Genomic DNA, 17379 nt, shown 5'->3' on the forward strand with positions numbered 1-17379 from the left:
ATCGTATACTTTTATAATTTTTTTTCAATTATTACTACTCTTTCATGCTTTCAAATTAAAAAATATTTTTTTACAAATATTTCTTAAAGTATTACAGGATCGTTTTTTTCTTTACTCTTTTACTTTCCCTTCTGTTATTTCTATCTTTCCCTTCTCCCCTATTCTGCCCCCTTTTCCCTGTTCTGAGGTATCTTTTATTCTTCTACTACACCACTCAACACAGTTAATTACTCCCACACTACCCAACCTCACTACCACCCCTAACTGCTACACCAAGACATCAGAGAAATAGAAGAAAATATCATTTTAGACACAAACAACCCCCCACCCCAAACAAGGAAATAGGCACAAATAAGTGAACAGCATCCAGCCCTAAAGGAAATTGCTGAAATTGAACAGGTTATAGAATGACCATAAAAATCAGTATTATGATGAAGGCACACGTGCAACATAAGAATAAAGACTCTGAGAGAGAAGAGGGAAGAATAGGAAAGCTAGTTACCACATAAGAAAAGCTCCAAACAGAAACCCAGGACTCCAACACTGCGTTTTATGAGAATTATAAAACATTATCAAAGAACAGAGAAACAGAATTGAAGAGATAAAACTCAGAATTCGTGAACTTGAAGAATAATATATTGACTCCAATATAAAAATAGGATAAACAACAAAAATGCAAAGGTGACTGCAGAAATCCCAAGAATCATGTCTGACACAATCAAGAGGAACAATGTACGGCTTATAGGGATTCCAGAAGAAGAAGAAACAACAAAAAGAATCGTTCCCAAACTCCTGGAAACAAATTTTACTAACTGCATAAAAGATAAAACAAAGATTATCCATGAAGCAAGAAAACTCCAATCAGGATGGACCTCACAAGAAAAACAGTGCGGCATGTTGATTATAGTCAAACTATCAAAGACAAAGCATTCTGAGAACTGCCAGAGAAAAATGAACAGTAAAACACAAAGAAGCAGTAAATAGAATCGGCTCAGATTTTTCAGCAAAAACCATGCAGACAAGAAGACAATGGAGCAACATATTTAAAAATCTTGAAAAAAAAAGTCAACCCAAATCTGGTATAAAGCAAAATTCTAATTCAAATATGAAGAAAAAATAAAGGTATTTTCAGACAAGGAGAAATAAAAAGTATTTTCAAACACAAGGCAATGACTAAAAAAACCCCAACTAAATGTAATACTATGACAAAAACAAAACAAGCAAACAAGCAAAAAACCCCAAACTACCAACAACAGCAGCAGACAAACCAACACACTTAAGGCAGAATCCAAAATAGTATATGACCATCGGAAAACCAACCCAAAACCCCTAATACACACAAACACAAATCCAAATGTCAGCACACGGAGCCCTGGTGGCGTAGTGGGGAGGGACGCATTGGCCTGCTAACCTCAAAATGTCAGCAACAAACCCACGCATATCAATAATCTCACTGGATGCTAATGGATTAAGTGTACCAGTCAAGAGACAAAAAGGAGCAGATTTGATAAGAAAACAAGACCCATTAATGCCACTTATAAGAAACACACAAAGAGACAAAAGCAGACTCTATACCTAAGGCTGGACAAAAACATATGGAACAAATGGCAATAAACAAAAGGCAGGAGTGCCGATATTAATCTCTGAAATAATAAACTTCAGGCAAATAACATAATGAGAGACACAAATAGTCGCTACAAAATGATTAAAGGAAAAATAGACTAAGGAGACATAGCTATTATATATATATATATTCTTTCTAGTGAAAGATCCTTGAAATAAATTAATCAAATCCTCACAGAATTTAAGAGAGAAATAGACAGCTGAACACCGATAGTATGAGACTTCAATGTGACATTCTTCAGGAAAGGGAGACCATCAGTAAAGAAACTCAAGGAAGACATAAAGGTGGGGCCCTACACACCATTTTATTAGACCACAACACTATAAAACTAGAAATTCACAATTGAATGGACAGGAATAGAAAGACAAATACATGGAGACTGAACAATATACTACTTAAAAATGACTCAGTAATAAATCAAACAGGGATGAAATTAAGACATTCTTTGAAATAAATAAGAATACCACAAGATATCAAAACTTTTGGGATACAGCAAAAGCAGTTTTCAAAGGACAATTTTTTAGCTATCAACTCACACTTGAAAAAAGGAGAACTCCCAAATCAATAGCTTAACACAACACTTTCAACAATGGGAACAAAGGCAACAAAATAAACCTTTCAAAACAAAAGGAAAGAAATCATAAAGATCAGGGCAGAAATAAACAAACTGGAAAACAAGGAAAAAAGGGATAAAATCAACAATACAAGAAACTGGTTCTTTGAGAAGCAAACTTGACAAAGGAAAACAGAGCAGATGCAAATATCTAGAATTAGAGATGAACATAGCCTCTCATAACATATCAAAGCTTGATAACCTAGACGAAATGGAAAAATACCTACAAATACACTATCTGCCCACATTAACATAGATAGATGTCAAAAATTTCACACACCCATCACAAAAGAAGAAACAGAGAAGGGCATCAAGACACTCTCCCAGGAAAAGCTCAAGACCAGATGGCTTCAGAGGAAAAGTCTGTCAAGTTCAGTGAAAAGCTGTCAGCAAACCTACACAGACTATTCTAGAATATAGAAGAGGACAACAAAGTCCCAAAATCATTCTATGAAGTGAACATAACCTTAATAACAAAACCAGGCAAATAATCCTCAAAGACAGAAAACTACAGATCCATGTCCCTCATGAGCATACATGCAAAAATTCTCTACAAAATTCGGCCCAATATAATCCAACAAGATATCAAAAAAAATTCAGCACGATCAAGTGGATTCATACTAAGGAGGTAAGGATGGTTCAACATTCAGGGAAAAAAACCAATATAATCTACATAAATATATCAAAGAATGAGAACCATACAATCTTATCAATAGATGTAGAAAAGGCATTGGACACTATCTAACACCCACTTCTGATAAAAACACTCAAGAAAACAGGAATAGAGGAGAAATTCTTCAACATAATAAAGGCCATATATGAAAAATTAATAGTTAACATCAAGCTCAATGGGGAAAATCTGATATATTTTCCCTGAAAATGGGATCCAGACAAAGGTAATCCTTATCAATGCTTTTATTCCACATTCAGCTGGAAGTCTTAGCCCGAACCATTAGACAAATAGAAAACAAGGATACCTTAATGATATAGGATTACTTCTTGATACAAAGCTCTTTCTTATAAATATATGAGTGTCACTGATTTTGTTCTCTTGAGAATCCAGTCTAACACAGCATCTTCAACAAATGGTGTTAGAAAAATTGGATCTCCATATGCAGAAGAATGAAACAGGACCCATACCACTCCTCATGCACAAAAATTAACTTAAGACAGATTATAGACCTCTATATAAATCCCAAAGCTAGAAGACTTACCAATGAGAAAATTGGGACAAATTTAAGGACCTAGTCAGAGACAAAGTTGATGACTGGGATCTACTAAAAATAAAATACTTAACTTCATCAAAAGAGTAAAATGAGAGAACTCAGATTAGGGACACTAAATTTAGCAATCACACAAAGGACAAGGGTCTAATTACTCAAATATATAGAATTCTGCAACATCTTAATAAGAAAATAAAAAATAACCTAATTTAAAAATAGGCAAAATACAGGATACTTCACAGATACTTTGATCAAAAATGACACTCAAATGCCTAATAAACATGAAAAAATGCTCATGATCACTAGCCATTTGGGACACGCAAATCGAAAGTAAGATGAGGTGGGGGAGGAGGGTATAAAAGAGGAGTTTATACCAAGGGCTTAAGGAGAAAATATTTGGGAAATGAAAATGGCAACATCTGTACAAATATACTTGATACAACTGATGTATGGAATGTTATAAGAGCCCCTAATAAAATGATTATTTTTAAAAGTAAGATATCATCTTACCACCAGAATGGTGGCTCAATTAAAACAAATCAAAACAAAACCCCAGAAAACTGCAATGTTGGAGAGCATGTTGGAATGAGATTGGAACTCACTTCTGGTGGACTTGTAAACATGTATAATCATTGTGGAAAATAATATGGTGCTACTTAAAGCAATTGGGAATAGAAATTCCATATGACCCAACAATACTTCTAATGGGCATATACCCCAAAGAAGTAAGAGACAAAATGCAAACATATCTATGTTCTCCCATGGTCATTGCTGCACAGTTTACAATAGCAGGAAGCTGGAAAGGGTAAGAATGAATAAGGAAACTGTGGTACATATATACAATGGAATAATATGTACCCCTAAAAACTGATAAAACCATGAAATATCTCACGAAATGAATGAATCTGGAATCCATTATGCTGAGTGAAATTAGTCAATCACAAAATAACAAATTTTGGGGAAGACCACTACTATAAACACCATGACAAAAGGAGGCTTTTGTTCTCAGGCGATCTAATCTATCCTAGATTTCCAGGTAGCCAGGTAGTGTGTTTGCCTAGTGCTCACGAACCCCTTATTTGTACAACCCATCAGTTGTACATCTTAAAAGTCACTTTGAAAGGGGAGTCTTCACCTTAATTCTCACGATGTGGGGAGAGGGAAATGAGTCACTTCTTGCCATATAACATTATTCTATGGTCACTCTGAATTAACTAACATTCCTATTGGACATCCACGTCAAGAGATGGCGTGGTGGAGGACAATGTCTGTCTTGGAGAAGGTGACTATTCTTTAGTCAATGGGTAAACTGGGTGGGACAACCCATAATTCAGAAAATTGCTTAACATTAAGTGTAGAGACGACCAAAGAGGGAAAAATCTCAGTATTATGTCCCTAATTGGACACTTATGACTTATTTTTATTCAGCTCTTGGTGATCCTGGCCAAGTACTATAGAAAACCAGGGCTTAGACTCTCTCAATATGCACAACATCTTTCAGAGGCCACAACAGAAGGATTCCATTTGGAACTCCCACTAAATGAACTGGATTTGGCTTTGTACACACCAGTTGCAGATTAAAGGAAGTGAAATCATCCCGTAGCCTAAGTCTGCAATGTCCCGAGAAGAGCAGACAACTACTTCAAATGATATGGATGTGAAAGTCACTGGAAGTTATTGGTTCAAAATTCTTGCCTTGAGGTTGCTCAATAAGTGGCAACCCAGGACCACCATATATGCGCTGTTTTCATAATCTCTTAGCCTTTTTAGGATATGTTTAATACCATTTTGCCTTTGTGAATTGTGGTTGTTACCTAATCTGGTGTCAATTTAAGGATTAAGATTGTAGGGGTGGAGTCTAGGCTGTCAATCTGGAGATAGCCAATGATACTTCTGTGTGGGCATGGCCTTCTCCTGAGAATTTTGGGAAATCTGGTACTTCCTCCTTGGAGGCAGAAGACACCTCTCTCTCCCTGCTACTCCCTGGAAGACATTGCAGAAGACAAACCACATGGACACAACCAGACCTCGGAAGCTGGAGAAGCCACAGAGAGACCCCTGCCAGCACTGAGATGCTTACAGTGCCACTGGACCCAAAGAGTCTCTACCCACTGGCTTGCATTTGTATCATCCTGCATTTGGCTTCATTTCATGTGTTTTGTGAGTCTGAAGAGGACTTTATAGATTGCTGTCAGACATATGGACTAATATCAGACTTAGGGCTTTGGACTGGACTGGGTTGGGATGTTTTCTCAATGTTCAATTCTTCTTGTATATAAACTTCTCCCTTATATATATACATATGTCCATGGATGTGTTTCTCTAGTCTACCCAGACTAACACATGAATGAACATTATGGAAAGTTTTCTCGATCTCCAATCCTTATTGTTTGAGTAAATAGTGTCTTGTTACTTAAATTATTAATTTGCAAAAATAAGCAATCCGGTATTTTGGTCTAAAAAATCCTATACATATATACTTTGTTTTTCTTGACAGTGTTTTAAATTCTATACCACTGGCTAAATTAATAATATAAGTAATACTACTGTATGCCCTATCCCCAGGCTAATTAAAAATAACCTTCAACAAAGTAAGAATGATGTCTTTAGAATGAACCTTAAATATGTAAAAACCATGTGTGTGTGTGTGTGTATGTATATATATATATGAATATATTTGAGCTAGGGCTTAATTTCAGGCCTAATCTAACAACAATTAGTTCTTATGATATGGTCATGCTCAATACCTGCCTCCATGAAATCATCACTGAAGTTAGGGGTGATGTAGCAAAGTGTTGTGAAGAAACCAGATGGTGAGGATGGAGGGAAGGTGAGGGAGAAGGGAGGAACAGATTACAAGGATCTACATATAACCTCCTCCCTGGGGGACGGATAGTGGAGAAGTGGGTGAAGAGCGATGTCAGATGGTGCAAGATATAACAAAATAATAATAATTTATAAATTATCAAGGTTCATCGGGGAGGGGTGAGGGGGAGCAGGAAGGGAGGGGGAAAATGAGGAGCTGATACCGGGGCTCGAGCAGAGGGCAAATGTTTTGAGACTGATGAGGGCAACAAGTATACCAAAGTGCATGACACAATGGATGGATGTTATGGATTGTGATAAATAATAAAATGATTTTTTAAAAAAGAAGAAGAATAGTGTCTGGGATATTAAAGGCTTGTCTTATAACAAGCAGCCATCTAAGTGAGAGATTGAGCATACAAGCCTATTTGTTGCAGGAAATACAAATAATAGAAATCAATCCCGGAGGAGAGGACGGTATGAGAGTTTCAATTGTGAACACCTGGTTTGCAGAAGGCTATGGATAACAGTGAAAGCACAAGACCCGTTTTCAGGGACCCTCATGGGGATTAAGGCTCTTGTGAATTCTCTTTGACTATGGAGGGTGTGTGTAGTGAGGAGTACTGCATCTGTAATTACCGTATATACTTGAATATAAGCTGACCCGAGTATAAGCTGAGGTACCTAATTATTACCTGGGAAACCAGAAAAACTGATTGACTTGAGTATAAGCCTAGGGTGGAAAATGCAGAAGCTATTGGTGAGTTTCAATAATCAAAACAAATGAAAATAAAATTACTAAAAATTGAGACATCAGTGGCGTAATGTATTTAAATATTTATTTTAAATAAAAGGACAAGTCACTTAACATTAGTAAACCAGCACAGCAAGTGGAAAATAGGATCAACAAAAACAAGAAGATATCAACAATGATACCTTAAGAGTACTATTCCTTGAGCTCAATCAGCAACCAAGCTAAAATGTAGAGTTAAAATGCTTCAAAACTGGATTCCTCATCATCATCCATATCCCAATGCAGAGCTTCAGCTGGTGTGAGGTCATCATAGACGCTGTCCTAACTGAGTCATCACCATCACTGCTATCATTTTCATACAAAGCGCAGTCTTCACTGCCATCCATAGCATTACTAATACTACATTTCTGGAAGGCACGTCGCACCATGTCTTCTGGAATGTCTTCCCATGCATCTTGAACCCACTTTGCTATTAACTCTATGTCAGGCTTCATGAGATTTCCTCCTTTTGTTAGTCTGGCTTGACCAGATGACATTCATTCATGCCACATCCTTCCCACACGGTCTTTAAAAAGCTTATTCAAAGATACACGTCATAGGACGGCTCTGATTGGTTAGATGTGAGTAAACAAACCTTCAAAGCCCTGCAGTGTCAGTGGGGCTTTGAATAAACAGCGGAGAAACGGCAATCACCCAGGAGATAATGGGCGCTCATCCCGTTACCTGGGGGGGAGGGGCAGTGAGATGTTACACCTCGCTGGGGTACCACTGACCCGTGTATAAACCGAACCCCAGTTTTTCACATTGTGCTGAAAAACTCGGCTTATACATGAGTATATGCGGTAGGTCAAAATGCGACACTTGGTAATCTGAGTACAAGGAAGAAGAAATGTCCTGGAATTCATTGTGGTGATGGTTGCAAAGCTCTCAGGAATGGAATAAGGTTGCTATCACTTGGTTAGGTTAGTGGGTTCTCTAAACCAATCCATGATCAATCACACACTTATCTACTTTGTAAAATTTTTGTTGAATTATCAAGTGTAACTAGAAAGTGACATCCAAGGCCTTGCTGACTAGCTATATTGATTTACATGTATTATGAATTGAATTCTGTGTTCCCCTCTACAAACCTCCCCCGCCCCCCCACCTACCACAGGTGGCAGAGTGAGTGAATTGAGATTGTGGCCTTTGCACTCATGGTTATGATCCGAACAAGTAGAGCTTTTCATTTATTATGTTAACGAGGCCATGTCCGTGTAAACCAACACCAAACCCGCTACTCTCAGGCTGATTAGCACTCATAGCGACCCTATACGACAGAGTAGCTCGGCCTCTGCGGCTTTCTGAGATATGAACCTCCTGTGGAGCAGTCAGCGGTTTCAAATTGTAATCCATGGCACGACAAGGGCTCCTTTATATCTATACAATCCTAGTCATTTCTGAGATATAAAATGAGATGGGATAAGATATACACGAGAGCAAGACAGATGCCAACAAACATCAAAGACTGATGCCAGCCTCAAGCAACTAGGAAAGAGACCCCCAAAAGGAACTGACACGGGGAGGATTCTAATTTGGGTATTTAGCTTCCAAAAATGTGAGACTTCTTTAAAGTCACTCAAAGTATTTGTTAAGGTAACACTGGGGACCAAAGACATATAAGACCTCTCCAAGCATTGATTGCAGAGAATATTTGCTAACTCGTTCATTCACATAGATAGTCACCAGCAGGGACACGATCTGAAGGTGTGTCCCTGAATACAGTAATCAAGATGAATAACACTTTAACGGGCTACTCATAAAAATTAATGGCAAAATATTCATAATCCACAGAATATCTATTATTTTTTTCTTTTGCCTCAGATTCCAATATAGCTCATAATTATTACTGATTTTATCTCTAAAAACATATTGATATTTTGTAGATTATAGAGTGTTTGTATTAATTTGGATTTTAAAAAATATTGCATAATATATCACCTATCTTGACTATTGTGTTTTGGGACATGCATTTAAAATTTGCATTTGAGATGAGTGCTTCACCAGCCTTTCCTTCATTCTTCCTTGGAGACTTCTACCCAGTGATGATGTTCTGTGTAGACATGCAAGGGGGCTTTGAAAAGTTCATGGAAAAAATAGAATTAAAAGATAATGGAATTTTTCCATGAGCTTTCTGAGGCCCACTTAAAGCTATCTGAGCTTTATCAGACATAATGGTCACTTAACAGGTTTTTGGGTTGTGTAACATAAAACACTAAATAGAACTGAAGTAGGTCTAGAAAACATTTAGTTCAGTCCCTTTCCTTTACAGAAGGGAGGTGGCAGTGGTTCAGTGGTAGAAGTCTGGGCTCGATTCCCACACACCTCATACACAGCCATCAGCGGAGACTTGCCATTGCTATGATACTAAACAGCTTTCCTCAGAGATTCCAGACAAAGATGGATTTGGAAGAAAGGCCTACTTTCAAAAATCATCCAGTGAAAACCCCATGGCTCAGTGGTTTGATAGGAAATCAACCGTGATGATGGTGGAGGGCCCAGCAGAGTTTCATTCCATTGGGTTAGGGTCAACACAAACTGGGCCAATTCCACAGCAGCTAACAGCAACTTTAAAGATAATAACATTTAGATCCATAGAGCTTGGGGTGATTATCCTGTGAAACTGATCAAGACTAATTATGAGCATGAGTGTAGGTTGGAGAGGTTGGACCAGTGAGCGGGATCTTTTCTATGAGAAGCACATGACGGGAAACTATTTGTTTAATTGAAGACAAACGTGTGCATAAGCAAATGTAGTGAAGAAAGCTGATGGTGCCCGGCTATCAAAAGATATAGTGTCTGGGGTCTTAAAGGCTTGAAGGTAAACAAGCAGCTATCTAGCTGAGAAGCAACAAAAGCCCACATGGAAGAAGCACACCAGCCTGTGTGATCATGAGGTATTGATAGGATCAGGGATCAGGCATCAAATATCCAGAATAAAAATTCTTATCATTGTGAATGAGGGAGAGTATGGAGTGGAGACACAAAGCCCATCTGTAGGCAACTGGACATCCCCTTACAGAATGGTCTCAGGGAGGAGACAAGCCAGTCAGGATGCAGTGTAGCAGCAATGAAATATACATCCTTCTTCTGCTTCTTTAATGCTGCTCCCCTCTACATCCCCCACCCGCCACTATCATGACCCCAATTCTACCTTACACATCTGACTAGACTGGAGTGTGTATACGGGTACAGATAAGAGCTAGAAATATAGGGAATCCAGGACAGATAAACCCCTGAGGACCAATATTGAGAGTAGCCATATCAGGAGGGTAAGGGGAAGGTGAGGGGAGATTAGAGAAACCAATCACAAAAATCTACTATAACCCCTTACCAGGGCAATGGATAACAGAAAAGTGGGTGATGGGAGACATTGGTCAGTGTAAGACATGACAAAATAATAATTTAGAAATTATCAAGCATTCATGAGGGAGGGAGGGGGGAAGGAGGGAAAAATGAGAAGCTGATACCAAGAGTTCAAGTAGAAAGAAAATGTTTTGAAAATGATGATGGTAAGAAATGTACAAATGTGCTTGTATGTATGTATTGTGTTAAGAGTTGTATGAGGCCCCAATAAAATGATTTTTACAAAAAGAAACTATTTGTTTAAGGAGAATAAAAGGCCCATAAGTCTACTTCCCAAGGGCTTGTTAAAAAAAAAAAAAATCAAGTACCTCCTTCTCCCGTCACTGATATAGTTGGGAAGTTTGCACTGAAATGTTTGAATGGGAAAATTTCCCTAGTGAGAGCAGGAGGATGCACACAGCACAGCAGAGACGGAGTTCAGACTCGGTTTTACTCCCAGGTGCCTGAGCTGTAACAAAAGCTCTCTAGCCTCAGCCCCTCTGAGGACGTGACCAGGCCCCTCACTGCTCATCCCAGCACAGATAGATTTCTCTCCCCTAACTGCTTTCACCGATCTCTCCCTCTGTCATTTATTAAAATGTGCAATACAACAAGAAAGGGAAATGATTAGCCTGCTTCCTGCCATGTAAGACGGTGGGTAGAAGGCCAAGGTTAAATGCAGTATTTGGTTTTTTAAGCTCCTCTAATGTATAGGTGTGGAAAAGCAATCTGGGACCAGCTCCTACGGCGGTGACTCTTGAGGATAAGAACTTGACTTTAATTTGGACTCTCTGGCTCAGCTAAACCCTGCCCCTGCTATCATTACCTCTCTTATGCTTGTCCCCACTCGCTGTTAACTCTGCCACCCAGCTGAGTGGGGAGAAATTAACCTGACCTTGAAGAATACTCAGTAAATCTTCAGGGCCGCCAGGTTTTCAAGAACCAATGAACATTCCCGAGGCCCGCCAACGTTAAGATTGTAGTCTCAGAGACCTCAAAGGAACCGTAAACACCATGTAGGCTAATTCACATTTTGCAGACGAAGAACACGAAGAGGTAAAGTGACCTGTCTAAGGTTTCGAGCTGGTTGGAGGCAAGGTCAGCAGTACACCAAGGTCTCAAACTCTCCCGCCATCCTCCTCCCACTACCTTAAGGATAGGCTCCCACCGAGCCCAGCTCGCCCCCAGAGAGCTCCCAGGGGAACACCAGGGCATCCTCAACATGTGTTGACTTTCTCTAGAACAAACAAGAATTTTCAAGGACCATTCACAAGAAAAGCTATCTCAAGGTCATAGGAGGGAAGCATTTTTCTCCCACCACTCTTATGCCCCTGGAATCTTTATTCCAGATCAATATGACATACTTAAATTAAATTGTCCGTTCTTTTTTCTACCCAGAACCGATCAGACTGTATCTTTTTTCCCCAACAGTTTCCTTCCATTTGCATTTCTGACCAGCTCATACCTAGCACACTGTCTATCTCTACTGTTAGATTCTGGTGCAAGCCTGGGGCTCCTGGGTTGGAGCAAAAATAAGGAGTATAGAATGATAGCCTTTTGTAACCCATGGGCTAGATCAGCTCACACACGTGTTTTGGTCAATCTCATACACTATTTAAAAAAATCTGACATCGTTTTATATCCAAGTCTACTTACTTGCATTAACTGCCCCACATTTGTACTTGGAAGCTCTGTTTCAAACTTCTTTCCATACCCCTCTCAGGAGAGAATAAAGTTGCGGGTGGGTAGGTCTTGAGTCTCAAGGGAGAAGTTAAAGACAGACCTCCAGGGGCTAGCTCATAGGATTCATGCTTGACCACCTTCCCTTTTGTAAGCCAAACTTAATATAATGGAGTAAATTCTGCCTCCTAGTGACTGATAGGACCAAGTAGAACTGCCCCTGTGAGTTTCTGGACTGTAAATCTTCATCATATTTTTCTCTAGGTGGTTTCGAACTGCAGGTCTTGAAGGTAGCCGTCCAATTTGTAATCCACTATAGCACTAGGGCTCTTGATTTATAACCTGAGAGGTCAAAATGAATGAACTACAGTTCTTCTTAAGCTGAATTTCTCTGAAGTGGTAATATTACATAGACTTATGTCTATCTTGAAAAAAAAAACAGCCTGGCTTTATAAATGCCATCTATTTGGGGGTTGAGAAAAAGGGAAATAAAATTATACTGCAATCTTACAGAAAAACCTGATGAGAATTATTTAGCGAATTTTGGTCTATAGTATTACAACCCGCCAGCAATATTAATTTTTTTATCTAGAAAAACCACTTCACTCAAGTATATCTAAGCAAGGTACTCTGATTTATTGTTTTTCTATTCCTAAGACATGAGACCATCTGTACAGATCTGGGAATAATTGTTTTTATCCTTCAATATCTTTAAAGCCAAATAACTTTATTTTTTTTATATTTTTGCCAAATAACTTTAATCCTAGCTTTCCATGAAAACCTAAGTTGCCTAGGTTCAAATTAATATCTATCAAACAAAGTTTGAAAAATATAAAATATAAGGCCCACATAAAAATCAGGTGAAAGTGGTAAAATGAAATATAAGCTGGCTGATATGAATTTCGTTGATCTGTATGGCCATAATAATCTTTAAACAAGAAAACTTAATTCTAGTTCAACAGATCATTACCTGTCAGAGTTAAATTAGCTTTGTAATGCCTTCTAAATGGTTTTCTTTTTTTAAAAAAAGTTCAAACATTTCATGTTCCACAAACTCAAAAACCCTGCATCTATTTTAGTACATATGTATATATATATTCACACACACATACATATATATTCCATGAAATTTTGCCTTCTGAACATATGCTGACAGTAAGTAGGAAAAATCTTTTTGTTCTTTCTAACTTAGATGTATTCAAAATTATTTACATATCTACTATGTAATATATATATATATATATTTATTTATTTAAGTTTTGCCAAACTACTCCTTTGGTTTTCCCTAATTTCCAAATTGCCCATGTAAGAAGCTGGAATAGTCTCTCACCATTATCTTTATTAAGTTTAAAGGTTCAAAATCTAAAAATTCCAAAGGTGAGATAATCTCAGCGTTACAGAGAAGAAATGGTGCACTGAGGCATAATTCATTGCAGAAACAAAATAGGTCCTTTGATTTCATGGGGGAAGTAGTTGGGAATATTTCTAGAAATTCTCCTAAGAGAATTTATTTCCATGAGGCCAAATGGTCACTTTATCTAAAATCATGTCAATGCTCATTCAACTGGGCTTGTCGCTTGTCTACACTGGGCTTTTACTGACTAATAGAAATTTCAGAGACACTGACAGTGTTCAGGGAAGGCTAATGTCCACATAACTCAAAGCTTTTACTTAAAGGATAGGAAAACTGAACGATATGCAACAACGGGAGACAGAGTTAAGCAATCTCATACACCAGGGCAGGGACATATTTTTCTTTTGGCAATTTTACTTTCTTTGGTGACGTGGACACAGGGAGTATTTAATCATTTGGCACAGTGGTTCAACTGCTCTTAAAAAGCATGAACTCTAGAGTTGAATTCCAAATGTTGAAAACGTTTGGTTTTCTCTAATCATGCATTTTGTAAATTTGACCATACTAACTCTCTCAGTACATGGAAAGTGTACAATGAAGTATTTTAAAATGTAATGTTTGTATCAGTTCCATGTCAAAGGCTGTCTCTTTCTAGCTGTAAGATTTGTAAAAATGACCCCTTCAACCCTGACTTAAAAAAAAATTCCACACCGCAAGTCACTGTGGCTTGAGTTCCTAGGAGACACATAACACATGATTCATCTCACCCCAAAATTTTAATTTCCAGGAAAATTTTGGGCAAGTAGAATCCATGCACAAAGAATCAAAGTTATGCAACAACAGTGTTAGTCAACTCTAAAATATTGTCACTATCACTAAAGTACCTGACTTTCTGTCTGCATACCAATTCTTTCTGATTTTCTTTATTTCGCTATCTGGGACTCAGGGATGCCATGTTTATTGGCATCTTTTGGTTGAGGGGGGTTGTACTGATCACCACCACTGAGGAAAGTGTGTGTGTGTGTGTGTGTGTGTGTTGGGAGGGGAGTGTGAGTTGACATTTGAGATGAGTGAGAGAGAGGCTGCTTACTCAGTTGGATTTTGTCACATATGAACAATAATATGAGAGAGAGAGAGAGAGAGAGAGAGAGAGAGAGAGAGAGCTCATTATGTTAGTCCAATAATAGTTGGATTTCCTGAAATGTTAATTCCTGGATCGGATGTGTGGCCATCCTAGTCGTTACATTTTGAAGTAGCTTATTTTAAGCCTCCCAAATGTTAGGAATGTATAGTCCTGAATTCTCCTACCCACTTCTCCTCCATGCCAGTAGATTAAAGATGAGGTTTTGCGATTTGCCTGAAAGACCTATTTTTGAGACCCTCAGCTTCACAGTCAGGAAGCGACTATCGCGATGCTAACTATCTGATCAGAATGCCTATTTTCAGATGGACTTGGAATGAATCTAGAATATTTGTTAGTATATGAAGCAATGGTTGGAATCTGGGACATAAGACTGGGGCTAAATTTCTTTACTCTCCTAACCCCAGAGAGTCTTTAAAAAATAATAGAAACAAAAGAGCACCAAGCACTAAGGTAAGACACTGCTGTATTCATAATATAGAGAAATAACCACCGTGCCTCATGGACAGTAGATGCAGTTCTCCGCGGGGCCACAAAACTGTGCTAGTAATAATTTTAATTGGATGCTATCTTTGCTGCCTTCAAAAAGTATCATAAAGTGGAATTATTACCGGCTACAAGCGCACTTACAGTGCCGGCCTCTCACAGGAGGAAACAGATACCATTTATCCTTTGGAGGGCGACATCAATGGGCTTCTATTTGGTTTGCTTACATGCATCCCCTGTTGCCGCTACTTGCTGCTTCTTCCTTAATCTACGAGATCAATTTGAATCAGTCGCTACCGAATGGGGTACTGTTTTTGCTGGCCTCTGTTTTTTGAGGGGCCATAGCATCCCACGCAAAGGTGTTCCCAGATCTTGGGGGCAGGGCAGAGGGTGCCATACCTGCAGAGGGGTGGGTGGCGTGAGTGGCGAAGGTAGACCATGTCCCGGGGATTGGCTGGGTTTCTGAGGGGGGCTGGAACTCTGCTGAGTTGGAGACTGTTGGTTCTGGTTCTGGGCGTTCGGATGGGACGGATGCTGCTGGGGCGGAGGAGCCTGTGGCAGCTGAGACCCTGGAGCTGGCAGCTTCTGGCAGGCGGGTGGCGGAGGCTGCTGCTGCTGCTGGGGCGGGGTGGCCTGGGGCTGGGGCTGCTGACACTGTGAAGCTGCTTGGGAGGGAGTGGGTGCGTGCTGGCTGGTGGCCTGCGGAGGTTGCCCCTGCCCCTGCCCCTGCTGCTGCTGCTGCTGTTGTTGCTGCTGCTGCTGGAGCTGCTGGAGCTGCTGGAGCTGCTGGAGCTGGGAGCTCAGGGATGAGGTAGCTACAAGGAAAGAAAGTGAATGTGGATTTGAATACACAGGACAACATATCTTGCTGCGCCTTTAGCAGCGTGGCCTGTGCAAGGTCACAGGGTTCCTTCTCCTCCCTCCCTCTCCTCTGACTTAAACTCTGGTTACACACCCCAACCTGTTGGTGTTTCTTCGGTTCTGACTCAACGCGTCTCCAAGTGGTACAGAGTGGACCAGCTCTTTGGATTTTCTTGCTGGTAAGCTGAAGCGTTATATCCCGGAAAGAGTCGCAGGGCCAGAAACCCAAAGGGGGCAGTTCTGCTTGTCTCACAGGGTCGCTAAGAATCAGAATTGACTTGGTGCCAGTGAGTTTGGCTTAGAAATTTTAAAGTCAGCGGACCAGCGGCGCTTTCTTCCATGTGCTGAGGGGCTGTTTCCTAACCACCACACGGCATTAAATGCTACCCAGAGACCTTTCAGTTAGACAGAAGTGAGACAAGTGAACACCTGTTGCAAGAACATTTACATTTGGAGAGAATCGAAATGTAATACATCAGGCCTTTGAGAAGTATTGACCAGTGGAAGCCAAGGAAGTGCATTGGGGGCAGGAGATCGATTCTCAGCACTTTCTTTTCCATGTGTTCTTTTCATCCTTGTTGGGAAATACACACATGCATTTTTGAGAATTGCTTTAAATTTCTCAAGTTCACCCCGTTTCATTCTTTTGGTAAGTGCTCCAGTGGAGTTAAAATAAGAAAAAGAAATTTCTGGTAATTTTCTTTTCCTCGCCAATGCCATTTAATGGTATCATTTTCACAGAGTATATCAGACCTCCGGCAATGTGCTTAGACATGCTGGCTTCAGGTTTCCACAGTTAAAAAACATTTCCCCCCAAGTTAAAGATAGTACACACTTCTTAGTTTTTCAGAGTCAAATGCCTGAGTCTGAGTTTTTGCCTGCTGATGAAAGATATGAGTCTCCTCCCAAACTGGAAGTCTCTAACTAGGCAGCGGAATTTGACTGTGAACTGCATTTCTATAGATCTTTCCATTACTGAGAAGATTAGACATATTCACACCTCAAAGGCAGACAGAGGCCCAGAGAATGAAATCATCTTTCAGGATTTTCTTGTTAAAACAGAAAGAGATCGTGGGAAAAGTTGTCTTTGCACTGAGCATACGGAATTTGTTCTCATAAGCTCAGCGGACGTTGAACAATGTCTGCATCAAGAAGACACTTAGGCCGAAGACGGATCGATAGAAAATTCTTACTGAAAAGCAGGTTCACAGTCTACTTCGCCCAAAGTTTAGTCTAAGAAGGGGGAACCGATTACAAGGATCTACATGTGACTTCCTCCCTCAGGGACAGAAATCAGAAAAGTGGGTGAAGGGACAGGGCAAGATATGACAAAATAATAATTTATAAATTATCAAGGGTTCATGAGGAAGAGGGCAGTGGGGAGGAGGGGAAAATGAGGAGTTGATACCAGGGTCTTAAGTGGAGAGCAAATGTTTTGAGAATGATGAGGGCAA

The 17379-nt window shown here is 39.6% G+C and overlaps 1 protein-coding gene across 3 annotated transcripts in view; it reads right to left on the bottom strand.

Moving 5' to 3' along the window:
- POU6F2 (POU class 6 homeobox 2) overlaps positions 1 to 17379 on the bottom strand; it is a 618450-nt gene that overhangs the window by 166696 nt on the left and 434375 nt on the right. For all 3 annotated transcript variants that reach the window (XM_075557538.1, XM_075557540.1, XM_075557539.1), the window contains exon 5: positions 15464 to 15879. In XM_075557538.1, the coding sequence (XP_075413653.1) occupies positions 15464 to 15879 (416 nt within the window). The remainder of the gene's footprint in view (positions 1 to 15463; positions 15880 to 17379) is intronic.

The sequence above is a fragment of the Tenrec ecaudatus genome, chromosome 9 (genome assembly GCF_050624435.1).
Source record: "Tenrec ecaudatus isolate mTenEca1 chromosome 9, mTenEca1.hap1, whole genome shotgun sequence".
Taxonomy (NCBI): domain Eukaryota; kingdom Metazoa; phylum Chordata; class Mammalia; order Afrosoricida; family Tenrecidae; genus Tenrec; species Tenrec ecaudatus.